General features: G+C 29.8%; 1 protein-coding gene across 1 annotated transcript; it reads left to right on the top strand.

Annotated features, from left to right (window-relative positions):
- Nucleotides 1-7,243: 7,243 nt before the first annotated feature.
- On the top strand, nucleotides 7,244-8,122 carry LOC122610546. Its single transcript, XM_043783526.1, has one exon. The coding sequence runs from the start codon at nucleotides 7,244-7,246 to the stop codon at nucleotides 8,120-8,122; it is 879 nt and encodes a 292-aa protein (XP_043639461.1).
- The last annotated feature ends 7,949 nt before the right edge of the window (nucleotides 8,123-16,071 follow it).

Genomic DNA, 16,071 nt, shown 5'->3' with positions numbered 1-16,071 from the left:
TGTATCGCCAAACATCAGCAAGTTCCATCGGCTATATAAATCGGCCACATTTTGCCGATCCTTGTGAATGTTGGGAGCGTGCTATGTGGTCGTTTTTTTTTTGTTCTTGTGCCAAAACCAATCCCACCGGAAACCTAATTTTTTTTATTTGGGGGTTTTCGATTTTTGAGGCAAATACTATGATTTTCTTGGCTTCTATTGCCGGAATCCATGCCGGAAACGACTTGTCGATGCTCCTAACGTACAAAACCCTTTTCTGGTGAGATCTAAAACCCCTTTTTGGGGTTTCCGGTGGTCGCCAGCTAGAAACGTTCACTTTTTACGGTCAAATAGTTGTTTGGCAAGGTTGCAGTTAGCTCATTTCATTGGCTCTTTGGCTACTTTTTCGGTGACCCCTTTTTGGGATTTCTGGTTGGTACACGCTTTTCCGGTGACTCTTTTTTAGGGTTTCTGGTTTAATCGGTTGCTACATGTGTTCGGGTGACTCCTTTTTGGGATTTCTGGTTTAATCTGTTTTCCGGAACACACTTTTTGGGTTTCCAGCTAACTGCTGCTGCTTATGCTTGATTATATATATATATATATATATATATATATATCTTATTTACATTGTCGTTAATTGCATGTTTGTGACTAGTTTGGTAGTGTTAACTTAGCGGTAGCGTTGGCGGATTTTTCCTGCCGTCTTTTGTTCCATTAAAGAAATAGCTAGCCGGAAAAGTAGTATTATGCCGGTGATGATATCGTTGAACAATTAGGTTGCCGGTGTTACGTTTATATGGGCGATGATGATACAAAATGTTCGTAAAAATGGGACTCGGATAATCCAAGGCGTATCTTGGCGGGGTAAACCTTCGGGTTGACAGTCATAGCGTCTTCGACTTCCGAATTCCCGACCCTCAAATTCTGAGCCCAAGTATATATTTTATAAAAATAGGTCACTTTTATATTATTTCTGGCAACCTTTAATTTTTCTAGCATTGACATTTTGACATGTTTTTGCTAGTTTTTTTTTTTTCACTACACCATCACTTTTGACAAGTTTTGACTACTTTTTGACAAAAGCACATGGCGACCTTTGATTGGTCGAAAAAGAGCCAAAACCAAGCCAAAGAGCCAAACATCGGCTCTACACCCTTACCCTAGATCAAAGCTTCGAGTAATGTATATTTGGAATATAAATATCACTTTTTACTAGACGTGACCTTATATAATATTAGCACCAACACCAAGCCAATTGGTTTGTTTGTTTTTATATAACGTGAAAAGTGGTGCGATCTCCTATATCTCCTGGAGGTAAAGACCATCAGAGGTGGTCGACCGCATTCATAGTATGAAAGCACGTGACACCCTTTTTTTTTAATTTTAAAATTGCGTTTTTAATTACAGTTATTTCATCATATAATATTATACATTGTTTTAACCGAACTTACACAATCACAAAATAATCATATTAGAAAAAGAAAAAAAAAATCTCACATACATATCAATCTTAAAGATCGAACCCATGAATTTAAACCCAAATGCATCCGTCAGTTATGATGACTCATTTGCAAGCACGTGGCAGTGTACGTGGCACACTTGAAGGGTACACTTTCATATTACTAATAAACATTCTAAATTATATGCTCATGATTAACAGCTAAACATTGCTTTAACTTTGCTAATTACGATGTTACATTACTCTGACTCCCATTTCCAAAAGGTCATCATTGGTATCTTCATTCAAAAGTGTTTTATCTGTAAGTTTGTATAATTTATCTTGTGACACTGGTTTTACATATATCAAATTGTCTTTTACAACATTGTGTTTATAGGTTTAGTAGTTTTACCATAAATAGTTAAAATTTAGTGACAATTGTCTATTTCCAAGTAAAAGAAAAAAAAAAAAGTCTCATGATGCATTAATGATAAGTGACATATACATGACATAAATTTTATCATACAAATGATGTATTTGACAAAACTTGTTTGTAGATAAATTTGTAGTTGGAGCCGTAAATAGAGCTTGTAATTGAAGCTATTGTAGTTTTGTTGTTTTAAAATGTTTTCGATAAAAATAGCTAAAGCTTGTATCTTCTTCTATATATAGAGAGTTATATTCATCAGATATATAAGTAGTTTTGTCTTTAATTTGTATCAAAAAAATGTAGTCCTGTTTTTTTCTTGCCAAAGACATATACATAATGGTCCATATTTTAGTTAACAAACTAACATAAATTTGGTTTACATTTTGCTCTAAAGAAACGAATTTCACTTCATATATAATCAACTTTGGACCATCAATGAAACTTGAAGTTGAATTTTGCATCATTCATTATAAACCGAAATAAGTAAGGTCACACATGTGCCTATCATCAGTTTCCAAGTTCGATCTACACATTTCTAACCTCATTCATTCGATTAATTATTTCCAATTACAAACAAAATCTAAGACGTACAAACGGAGTATCCAACTAAATTTGAAAAAAAAAAAAGTAATTCATACGTTTATTTTTTGTCATGATTCTATAGTTACGTGTTATAAGTATTAGTTGTCATGATTTATAATTGCAATGTTTATATGTTTGGTCAGCTTGTTGTTTTTAGTTTTAGTAGTTGAGACTTTTCCTAGTTTCTGTACTTAAGACAATATACTATTTGTGACTTTGTGTATTGCCTCATTCCCATAATAAAATCTTGACCGCTCGATTAAAAAATAGTACGGTAATTATAATTTGATAATTAACTATTTAAAAATTATATATTGTTGATTGAGATGATATAGATATCATATATGGAAGTACTCACGGAGGATTTGAGCATGTACAATCCGTGTGAGACCCAAAATTTTGTTGGTACAATCATATATATTAATAAACGGAAAAAAATATTATAAAATGTTATATTTACCCTATTGTTATTTTTTTTTTCCCAATTCTTAAGCATATATGTTTAAAACCTAACATAAATAATGTGATTTTTTTAATTACATAGTCCATTTTTTTCATTAAAATTGTCAAGAGTGTTTATTATTATTTTTATTTTTATTTTTTTATTTATCATTATTATCCTTACTTTAAATTTAGTTTATCACTCTAAATAAACACAAAAAGTATGACCAATCATGATTTACGTTTTAGAGATTGTTAAAATATGAGGCATATTTTAGTATAGAACATGGCATTTAAAAACCATGAAACGGCCCTCGTAGTACTTTCAATCAAGATATAGATTGGACTATTGGAGGTCTAGACATGAGATTGGGTTTTGACAAGAACTTGAAATTATGAGGCCCTATAAGCTAAAAACACGATAGTGAAACATAGAACGTTACTCAACAATGACTCCAAGGTCATATATAGATATGATGCGTAAGCTCGGATGTATAACCATGTACTATATTTATATTAATGACTATGACTATTGTTGATTTGATGAAGTTGTGATGGTTTTGTCTAAGGCTTTTGTTATACGATCACGACTTGAGGTCAAGTTTTCCTTTTTATAGAGAATTGTCGGTTTGATATTTGCGGAAAGTAAGGTCGTCACCTATTATAAGCATACTACATACTAATTTTAGCAAGTCATGCATGTTTGATACAATAGCTAATACTTGTATTTATTCATCATAACTTTGTTCTTGTGGGAGCAAAAAAACTTCACTTTATTTGACTTTACTTGAATTCTTATATATATTGCTTCCGCGAACGCAAGTATTATATATGTAAGCGTTACCAAATTTAAGTTTCTGTCTTTTGGTCTTTCATCTAAGTCGACAAATCATTAACAGGTTCAACATCAAAACAAATGCACATGAGGAGTTTATGAGCTGAGTGAGACTAACATTAGTCTTACATGAAACTTGCATATTCCTACGTAAAAGAAGTGCAGCCGTTAATTAGCCCACTTGATAGAGACTCATTCATGCTTCATAAGAAAAACTCCACTGCACGTTCAATCCCTTCCTTGTATGAGTGAATTTTAGATTATTTATGATTATTTAAGAATATGAATAGAACTTTTATCAATAACAAAAAATGTAATTCCTGAGTAATTGATTAAGAAAAATGTTAAACGCAGTCTTTAGAGTTGCACTTAACGTGCATAAAAATTATACTTTCCATATCAAAAGCTTCCCTAGAATTTTATGATAAGTGTACAATTATTTAATACATGAGTTTAATAGGAGGGCTTAGTCATAGGACAAGGTGAACAACCGGCCGAGGTCTGATTTTTTAGATGGCCCATTTTTATATTTTTCTATGTGTATATATAAAAATATATGTTATTAAGTAAGCCCATTACAAGTTTTTACAATTATCTAAAAATTAAACAATCCCCCCGTCCCATATTAAATGTTCAACTTTGACTTATCAAGTCTCCTGCTTTATATCACATGTTAAATGATATAAAAATATATGTTATAGAAGAAACTTTTTGAAGAAACTTTCAAAGTAGCCTTTTGTGAACTTGTGAATGAATGTGTTCACATTTTCTGTTCACATGTGACAAACGACTATATATAAGGTTTTGAAAAAAAATTCTTCGGCAACATATATTTTTATAACGTTTCACATGTGAATGAACAAAAAAAACATGTGATCCAATATAAAATTTAGGAGTTTTCACGGTTTTTACAAAATAAATGATTCTCAAAATAAGGATCCCTATATAGATATATATAAACACATAGGTATAATATAAAGTAGGAATATGGATCATGTTAATCGGACATAACTTAGAAATAGAATTAGGTGTTTTGATTTAAGATTTGATTGCTACAATGGGTCAAGAATGACTTAGTGGATTGGCGATGATAGCGGTTAAGGATGAAATATTAGATAATATAGAAAGGATAAGTATCCTGGAATATAACAAACTTTGGACGAATGTCTATAGTAGGAAATAACTAAAGTTTTGTGTATTGTATGTAAACAACTTTAAAAAATGTTTATTGTATGTAAGAAAACATACGTGGCAACCATATAGAGGTGTCACTTGTCTGATTTTAATTGGTTGAATATATTTTCTTACATACAATAAACATTATTTTTGACTTGTTTACATACAATACACACAACTTTAGTTATTTCCTACTATAGACATCCGTTTAAAGTTTGTTACATTACAAGATACTTAGAATATAGAGAGTTGATCAACCAATTTGCTATAACATTTATCATTGTTTTATATATTAGTTTATACAAATATAATTGTTGCACTTATCCTCTGAGACCTTTTTTTTCTCGACCAAGATACATAAATCTTCAAAAATGGCAATGCACTTTAACTACAGCTTTAAAGGTTGCGTGCGTTACGGTATTTTTGGATGGCATAGAATAAACGTTTTATTATACTACCTCATTTACCAGAAGTGCAAAAGTTATAGATGCTCATTAGTCATTAGATATCATAAACTATCATGGTCTTTGTGTCCTCCATAACCAACTACACTAATCATGGATTCAAACGTTATTTAAAACAAAAACAAAATCATTAATAATGTAATCCTTCAATATAAGTTACCTTCTTTGATTCGCTAAAAGTTAATCTTTATGTCATTCAATCCAATGAAAGCTTAAAAGGAAATTAAGATCAAGCCAATTATCAATCCTAAATCAATCATAGCGAGTGCCCTTTGGAATTTGGCAATTAACACACACCTGAAAAAAGCTAATACACGTATATGGTGTTATCATTTCTTAATAAGAATTTTAAGTTTAGTTCTAATACAACTTATTAAGAGGTACGTCTAATTAATTGCAATTTGATATAAGCTAATTTGACTATGAAATAGATTTTGTGTGAACTTCCTATGTGTTTGTCCTATCAAATCGAAAGAGAGACCCCAAAGAGCCTTCTTTTGACGAGTGAGATAGATCACAATAGTACTATATTAATTTATACTTCATGATTGAGAAATCTTCTTCATTTAAGAAATTCAAATATAATAAAAGAAAAATGACTAATCCTCCTAATAAAATAGTCTAAAAATTCTTTTAACACTCTAAGAAGGTGACATGTGGTATTCATTCATTCTCTTTCCTAATATTGCCCCCTAATTTTTTCACATGTCATTATCCAATAGTTAGGAGGATTTTTAGATTATTTTATTTGGTGATTAATCATTTCTCATAATAAAAAAAATATAGATAAATTACAAAAGGTAATTCTTTTGGAAATAAATGGTCGTATGATTTAACATTTTGGGCAGATACAGAAATTAATGACACCATGCCAGCCAAGCTATCGACAAGATTCATCCCCACTTGTTTTTTCTATATTTTATTTATTGTTGTATTGTATAAAAAATAATAAAAATAATTGAATTATGTTTGTCACCATCTTCTTTAATATATACAACAAATCAAATAAAGAATAAGAAAATTATAATATACTAGTATAAAAAGAAATCTTAGACACTCAATGGCCCATAGTCATACCATGTGGTTTTTACTTCCTCTCTCTCTCATTTCACATGCTTCTTCCTGGATTACTTTTGTTGTTTTTCTTTTATTTTTTCTCATTTTTGTTATTGTTTATTAAATGATGCTTAGAATGGTATATTCTGAATTATGATTATACATGTATTTTCAGTAATACTTTGGTATTGCCTACAAAAGTGAAAACGAAATAAAATTACTTGAGTACCTAATAGCACTCACAACGGGCTCGTTCAAGCTCGTCCATTAGGTGTGCACTCGTCCTTCTTCGTTTTCAGCTCACTTGTTTCCCACAGAGACGGGATGAAAGTTTTTTTTTATTTTCTTTTATAATTAGTCGAAATTTGAATTTGGTAGCCGTTGGGTTCAAACGGTTACATTGACCACCCATGCATGCATTAAAACACCATTGACTAGCTGAAGACCCATCTTCTCCATATATATATATATATATATATGCATTCTCCATATATCTATATCTTCTCAAAAACAACACTCATCTTCGCCATACAAAATGTCTATGAACTTTTAGCAATCAACGAGGTAACGATTTCTTTAACGCGGTGCTTAACTACCCGTCGGCTCCATCTCAAGTATCCCATTTGTCACCTTCAACACCACAATATCCACCCTACATACCATCACTAAACGATTGTCAATACCAACAATGGCTACACTATCAACAATGGCTATCACAACAACAACACCCCTCAACACAACCGCCACCACAAGTCGCACCACAACCACCACCAGCCGCACCACAGCCACCACCAGTCGATGCACCCGAACCTTCCCAACCAAAAAGGAAAGTCAAACGAATGGCGAACCGCAAAAAAAGAGTTGCAGTCGAGCCATCGCTTGACTCGAAGAAAGCTTGGACTGACTTGGAGATAAAGATTTTGATCGAGTGTTGGCTTGATGCGTCTGAGGATCCAGATTTTGGGAATGATCGAACGGGTGACAGTTTCTGGGACACGATGATTGAGAACTACAATGCACAAGTGGAATATCATAGAAATAAGCACCAAATGACGTCCAAATGGAGGAAGATTCGAGCCCAAGTTGCCAAGTTCAATGCCATTTGGTCCAAGTACGATGATAACCGAAGTAGCAGAGAAAACGACACCCAAGTTATGGAAGAGGCGCGAGCCACCTACAAAGCTGAAGTTGGTGTCGCGTTTAACATGTATGAATGTTGGTTACGTTTGAAGGATAAGCCATTGATTCTCGCACCTTTCGGTGTGGATGTTTTGGGTCGTAATATGACAAACAGGAGACCGGGAGTTGGGCTGAGTGATCCGGTTAGTGTTGACAGTGATGAGGATGTTCTCGCCTATGAACCCGTCGATCTTGGAACCGAAAATGAACTCTTCAGGCCTGACCTATTTGCGCGTTCAGCTAAAACAAAGTCTCCACGCACTTCCACCTCTTTCGATGCAGGTTTAGCTCGATCATTGGCATCAGACATCGTCGCCCAACTCGAGAGGCATTGTAAAACCCGACAGGAGATTTTGGAGTCCCAGAGGGAGTCACTAGCTTTCATCCACGAGGAAGAAACGAAACGGACGATGTATTCGACACTTTCTTTCATGGGGACGACCGAGTTGGACGAGGAGGATAAGAGGTTCATCAAGGACGCGAAGAAGAAGCTGATGGCAGAGTATACACCCATCATCCAAGGTCCCGGCTGTGTTTAGTTGTTTTTTTAGTTGGTTTAATATGTTGTTTTAATAACTATTATGTACTGGACTCTATAATATGTGTTGCTTTTAAATTTTTCAGTTTAATGTGTGCTGTAATTTTTTTTCTAAGTTTTTTAAATTTTTATTAATGAAATGTGGTTTTTTTATAATTAATTGAATGGTTTTTCTTGTATTTTACCAAAAAATATATTTATACATACATATATATATATATGGGGATGAGAATATAAGGTTGTTAGGTACTTAATCTTAGATGTCGGACACTCACATATTAATTTTTTAAACCATAAAAATCATGGGGGCCCAGACATTTATTCATTAAACAATAAATAATAAAATATTAGTATGTTAGGGGTTCCACACCTAAGCTTAGGTGTCGGACAACCTTATATTCCCTTTTCCATATATATATATATATATATATTGTATTTTTAAACGTTTAAAAGTAAATAAATGGTGGGTCATAGACTAGCCCTGGCATTGTGGGTGTTTTGAAGGTTTAGTCCTTGGTTATTCTTTGGACTGATGTGGTACTGACAGGGAGTAGTCCTTGGAGAATGAGTGATCAGTGCTGTGAGTGTTGTAAGTCCCCTTTTATAGGATCATCCAATTTAATTAATCGGGTTTTCAAAAAAAGATCCATCAATCACGAACTCCTTATGATTTTACAGATTCATATGAAAAAGCTTGCGATTGATGGGTGATTTTAGAAAAATAAAAAAAGATGCTCGTTTGTTTACAGAAAATGTTTTTAAGTTTTTATTTCTAATTTTATAGAAAATGAAAAGGGTTTTTATTTTCTAGATCACGAATAAAATTTTTGAAAACACATTCTAATTAGAAAACTTGAAAACATGTTATAGATGTAAGGGGAGGGGAAGAATGAAATAGAAAATGAAAATAAAAATGGAAAACAAGAAAAAGATGTTTTCAAGTTTTTTATGAAAAAGTGAAAAACATTGTTTTTTGTTTTCTTGAAAACATTCTTAAAAAACTATGATTAGATCGCGTTTTTTGTTTTTCATGTTTTTCTTGGAAAACAAAAATGGAAAACAAGGAGTGTTTTCCGTAACCAAACGCCCCCGGTAATTTCAAGTATTAGAGACTTTTTGGTCCTTTAAGTGATTTTAACTATTGACATGTCTGCGATTGCAGTTTAAATTAATACTTCTTTTGTATCAAAATTGTTGCTAAGCTACCATTGTAATGTTTTTTCAGATTAATAGCTATCCATTATTGAAAATGGAATAAAAACAAATAGTAAGTTTTCGTTTTATTCTTGATATTAGACTAGATTGGTGCCCGCACAATGCAGCATCGGTAATGGCGACGTTGATGGTGTGGTTATTGACGAAAAAGTAATTTCATTGTTGTCGGATATGTGATGAATTATTACGTGAGATATAAAAGGGGGGATAAAATAGAAATAAGTATGTATTAAAATGGATGATAAATGTGTCATTTCAGATTTTTAAAATTAAGGAGAGGGGGGGAGTTTGTTTTATAAAGAAGTATAAATATAGAATTATAGATATGAGAAAAGTGAGTATGAGGCTGTTATGCATCTAACTTGAGTGAAAAACCTTTTACATACCAATATTTTAAAATATTTTGAATAAATGTTTGGCTCCCATGATTTTTATGGTTTAGAAAAAGGTATGTGAGGGGTTTTTCACCCAACTTAGGTGCCCAACAGCCTCATATTCCTTCCCCCCTATAGATACAGAAAGTAGAGTTAATTTCAAAAATGGTCCTTGTGGTTTTACCAAAAAATCACGTTTCATCCTTTAAATTTCAAAATGACACTGGTAGTCCTTTATACGCGGATAATAGTCACGTTTCGTCCTTTAGTCGACCGTATAAAGGACGAAACGTGACCATCATCCGTTAGATTAAAGGACGAAACGTGACCATCATCCGTTAGATTAAAGGACAAAACGTGACCATTATCCACGTATAAAGGACTATCAGTGTCATTTTGAAGTTTAAAGGATGAAACGTGATTTTTTGGTAAAACCACAAGGACGATTTGTGAAATCAACTCTATAAAGTATTATAAACATATCTATCTATAATCTATAATCTCTTATAAAACATATTGAACTCTCTTATTTTAAGAAATTCAACACTTTTTTATACCCAAAATACCCATATTTCTTAATCCTAATTCTCAAATACACCTAATCTATACTTTTATACTATCTAATAAAAAAACAGCTCTCTCTTTAAAAGTTACATGAGAAAATTATCTAAAATAACATTAATGAATAAATTACGCTGTCAGTCCTTTATCTTTAAAATATCTTCATCAATTACTTTTACATTAATTATCTACACCACTTGAATCCATCTCCACCACCAACAGTCGCTCCCACCATCACACCGTTGTCATCACAATCACTACCGCATTGCGCGGGTACCGTGTTAGTTAAAAAAAATAGATAATATAATAGACGCTGAAAAATTAAATATAAAATTGAATCTGGAATATATTAAGCAAGTTTTGACTGTTTTAATTGCATCCAATAGTTCACATAAAGTAGATTAGTCCAATAGATGCACAAATTCGTATAACTGTATTTATTTGATGTTTATTAAACATATGGTTGGTAAATCATTTATAAAGTAACTAAAATAATATGGGTTGTACCTCGAAGGCTAGAATTCATCAATTGAACAATGATACGGAATTTCCGTATAGTACAACGACTAGATTTTAGACTAGTAGAACGACTAGATTTTAGACTTGTGTGCAACACTAGATATATGACTTACGAAATTATTAATATTAAATTCTTTGATAACAATAAACATAACTAATACAAAAAAGTTAATACATAAAAGGTGAAAATTTGTAATTTTTTTATATTAATCTTGAATGGAATTTATATTGGTTTGAATTTAAGATTCAATTAAAATAATTGTAAATCGACCTTTAATTGTATATAGTGTTGGATTTTGGATAGCTATATGTGGTTCCTATTGTATTTAGAACTAGAGTTCATATTGTGTATTTTCTTTATATTAAATATTTATATTTATAATTTAATTATCTAATCTAGGGGGTGTTTGGGATTACTTATCGAAAAATGATTATACGTTTTCAAAAATCAGAATCAGATAACCAGCTGTAACAAAACGTTCGGTTGAAAAATAATGTTTGGATATGATTATGTTGTTGATATCATAATAATCTAGATAAAGTGTTTGACAAATTCATATACTTTAGAATTAGAATTCAATAACTTCACTCATTTGAACACACTCAAAATGACAAGAAAAAAAAGGACATTAGTTAAATTATATTTCAAAATTAATGTTTGTAATTATGGCTTGCAACAATATATAATTCTATTTTAAAAATCTAAATATGAAAATATTTCTACCATTAAACGAACAAACATAACTCTAATAATTGACCAATCACACATATTCACAAAAAATACTCCATTATTATATAGTATAGAAAAAAAAAAGGTATACAATCGGTTAGATGGATAAATCAAAATGATAATATAATGATGCTAGCAAAAAAAGATATGAGATTTAAAAAAACAATACTTTAATCTAAATCCTTAGTTATTCATACAATTTTCAATAAAAAAACAATCTATTTTATTGAAAAAGTTTGATGTGTAAACGAAATCAATAGAACATTTGGTCAATATAAATTTCGATTAAAAATCAAATTATAATACTAAGAACTATAAATGGCCGCTGAAAAGAGAAATCTATAGAAAGCAAACAAGAATCGGGAAGAGTGGCCGAAGAAGATAAATGTTGGTTTATAATACTCCGTAATAAATGTTTTTGAGGTAAGAAGTTTTGGGTATTGAAGTAAATTATATAGTGGGAAATTAATTTAGATAATCACGTTTCTTTGCAGTAGGAGTGGAGCTGCTTTCAGAAAACTGCTTTTTCATGGCTTTCAAACATAAATAATCGATTTTTAGCATACTTTTTCAAACACTAAAAACTGATTATTTATGATTTCAAAACGCAATAATCTAAAAATTACTCTCAAAACTCAACCACAAACACCCTCCTAATATTATACCTATGGATAGTCGACTTTTCATTTTGTTTATAAAATATTGCCATAAACTTTTAATAGTTTTTAATAACCTAATATTTGTTTTAGGTAAAGTTGTAATTATTGGATAATAGTTATCTAATTTTAATTTAATACTTATAACTTAATATTTATAATTTATGATTGTTTAATAGACTATTAGAGCAATTATGTTTTATTATTATAATAAATTTATATTCGTGTCAAATACACGGATTGTAAGTCTCAACTATTACTAGATGGGTGCTGAAGACACCTCTATGTCGATGGTGAGTGAACTTTGCAACACGATCAATTAATCTGGATGTGACCAGTTTAGATTGATCGTGTACCAGGTTAACTGGAATTAAGTATTAAGGTGACAGAATATTAATACATTGCAATAATATAAATGACGAGTATATAAACTGGTGAGACAATATGTAATTTTCAAGTGTATTTTATTTATTACTTGTTTAAATAAAATACAAGGTTGTTGCGGAACCAAGATAATACAAGAATGTAAATATCCTAACAACCCATGAATTACAATTGATCTAAACTTGGAAATTCTCCTAAACAATCGAAACACTTATAGTTGTGAAATGTTCCTTTTTGCGATTGAGAGAATATTGCACAAGTTCACCAATATTGCAGAATATATGTATTTGCAAAGTTATTGAAAATGCTTGTGCAAGGACCTCTATTTATAGTCGAAGATTGAGCATGGGGATCTCAACTTCGACGTACAGATATGGTTGACAGCACACAAAAGTATTGTTAAAATAATCCTTTGTGTGTGTTAAATAAAGTAAGACAAAAGGTTACTTTATTCAACCACTCTACATCTTTGTATCTTTATCCAAAGACAATATCATTGTCCGGTTAAAAGGATGTAGAGTAAAAAGGTCCTCCTCGTAATCAGTGTAAAGCTTTGTAAGAGCATTTACACTGGAGGATTCTCCAGTTGATTAATCTGGTAGATTGTCAACTGGGCTTCGCTGCCATTGCCAATCTCTATCTTCCATTTGTTGTCTTTGACTTCAACTGGAAGGTCTTCAGATTCTAGTCTTCTGATCTCAACTGGAGGAAGTCATCAGTTGCTAAACCTGTACAATGCAACTGGAGAGCTCCAGTTTAGTTAAAACTGGACCTAACACGGATTGTTTATAACATTTTAAAAATAATATAAATAATTAAATATATAAATTTAAATGTAAGTAAAAACAAATTTATAAAAATATACTTCTTAAACATTGAATACACATATTGTATTTCATCTTTTAAATTATTTTTTTTGTAAGCTATATCTTATATGTTGTATTTTTTTTTATTAATAAAACGATGAAATATTATAAAAAATCTTCTCATGTTGATGGCTAAATATTAATCAAGTATTTAGAGCTAAAATGTATAAATTATTGATGAAAAACAAAAGAAAAATGTATATTTTTAATAGTTTTTAATAACCTAATAATTGTTTTAGGTAGAGTTGTAATTATTGGATTATAATTATCTAATTCTAATTTAACATTTACATATATGGTTAGGGGGTTGTAGTCGACATTTTGTTGCTATAAAATGTTTAATAGTTTTTTAAAAACTTAGGTATAGAATTAGTCATGTAAATATATTATTTTATATTATAAAAGTCAATAAAAATCAAAATTTAAAATAATAATATATTTATACTCCTATCAAATAAACAAATTGTTTATAGCATTTTAAAGATATTATAGATAATTAAAAATTTTATATGTTGAATTTTTTTATATTAATAAAATGATGAAATATTATTAGGAATCTTCTCATGTTGATGACTAAAAGTTGTAATCTGTTTATAACATTTTAAAGATAATATAAATAATTAAATATATAAATTTAAATGTAAGTAAAAAAAAATTTATAAAAATATATTTCTTAAACATTGAATACACATATTGTATTTCATTTTTTAAATTATTTTTTTTTGTAAGCTATATCTTATATGTTGTATTTTTTTATTAAAAAAATGATGAAATATTATAAAAAAATCTTCTCATGTTGATGGCTAAATATTAATCAAGTATTTAGAGCTAAAATTATAAATTATTGATGAAAAACAAAAAAAATTTGTATATTTTTAATAGTTTTTAATAACCTAATAATTGTTTTAAGTAGAGTTGTAACTATTGGATTATAATTATCTAATTCTAATTTAATATTTACATATATGGTTAGGGGGTTGTAGTCGACATTTTGTTGCTATAAAATGTTTAATAGTTTTTTAAAAACTTATCATTTACATTTAGGAATAAAATTAGTCATGCAAATATATTATTTTATATTATAAAAGTCAATAAAAATCAAAATTTAAAATTAGAAAAACTAAAGTTTATTATTGTTTAATAAACTATCAGAGCAACTGTGTTTTAAATAATAATATATTTATACTTCTGTCAGATACACAGATTGTTTATAACATTTTAAAGATATTATAGATAATTAAAATTTTCATATGTTGAATTTTTTTATATTAATAAAATGATGAAATATTATTAGGAATCTTCTCATGTTGATGACTAAAAGTTGTAATAGATATTAATTAAGTATTTATGGCTAAAAAGTGTAAATTATTGACAGAAAACAAAGAAGTATAAATTAGTGAATACTAATATAATAATGTATTTGGATAATGATTATTAGAAATCTTAATTTATTCTAAATGGCTACATAAGCAAAAGTCAATTTGATAAAATCGATCGATGTGATTGGTTAATAAATCATTAGTTCAACTGTCTTCTAGTGTATATATATATATAATAAAGATAAAGATAAGATTTTTATTAAAATGAAATTCGAGATTCATCGAAAACAATTTGGATATATTTTACTCGTCATGTATAAATTCGATATATACAATACAATGTTAACCTTTTTAAAATATTATTATTAAATAGTCAATATTATTATTAAATAGTCAGTGATGACTAATGAGTAGATTAAAAAATAGGAGTTCTATTCATGCAAAACCTACAAATTTGGTGAGATTTAAGGGCTAAATCTCAGCCCTTGGATCAAAATAGATCGATGGTTCCCTTAAAAAAACACGTAGAGGGGTATTTTGATAATTTTGCATATTATCTAACACCTTAATTGTTTCTTTCCAGTTTCGAACACACACAAACACACACAGATCTCTCTCTCTCTCTCTCCACTAGTAGCACCACCACTACTACCACCGTCCTCAGGTCACCATCATGTTTCAATTTATATGGTACAACCATCGTTGCCTCTGTCGTCATCATCTCCATCATTCATCATCAATTAATCTTGAAGCTTACTTTTTGTTGTGTAAATTCTAAATATTCAAATGTAATTTGATAATATGTGATTAGATCTATTTTAACATTTGAACTTGTTAAATTTTATTAGTTATTCAATTGACTTTGTTGTTTGGTACAATATTGCATACAAGGTGTTTGATAAAATGTCTAAACTAAAGTTTCTTATATATGATTTAATATCAAATCACATTTGATTGAGTATTACATAAGGTGTTTGATGAAATGTCTAAATTAATGTTTGATAAAATGATTTAATCAACTTTATGATTCTGAATTAAATTTTTTGGTGTATAGGTTTGTGGATATAAACTGCATTTGTTTTATGGAAATGTATGAGTAACATCAAATTCGATTTGTTATTGTTTACTTTTATGTTCATAATCATATTTGATTATGTATAGAGATTATAAAGATTTTTGTTTTTGTAACTGTTTGTGTAAAATCATATTTGATTTTGTATATAGATTCTATAGATTTGTGTTTTGTAACTTTGTTTTGTAAATCAAATTTGATTTTGTATTGAGGTTTTAGTTTCTTGTGTTCTTATGCCTAGAATCATATTTGAT

This window comes from Erigeron canadensis, chromosome 8 (assembly GCF_010389155.1).
Source record: "Erigeron canadensis isolate Cc75 chromosome 8, C_canadensis_v1, whole genome shotgun sequence".
NCBI lineage: Eukaryota > Viridiplantae > Streptophyta > Magnoliopsida > Asterales > Asteraceae > Erigeron > Erigeron canadensis.
Note: the sequence above shows the minus strand (reverse complement) of the source record. Positions and strands in the feature narration are given on the sequence as shown.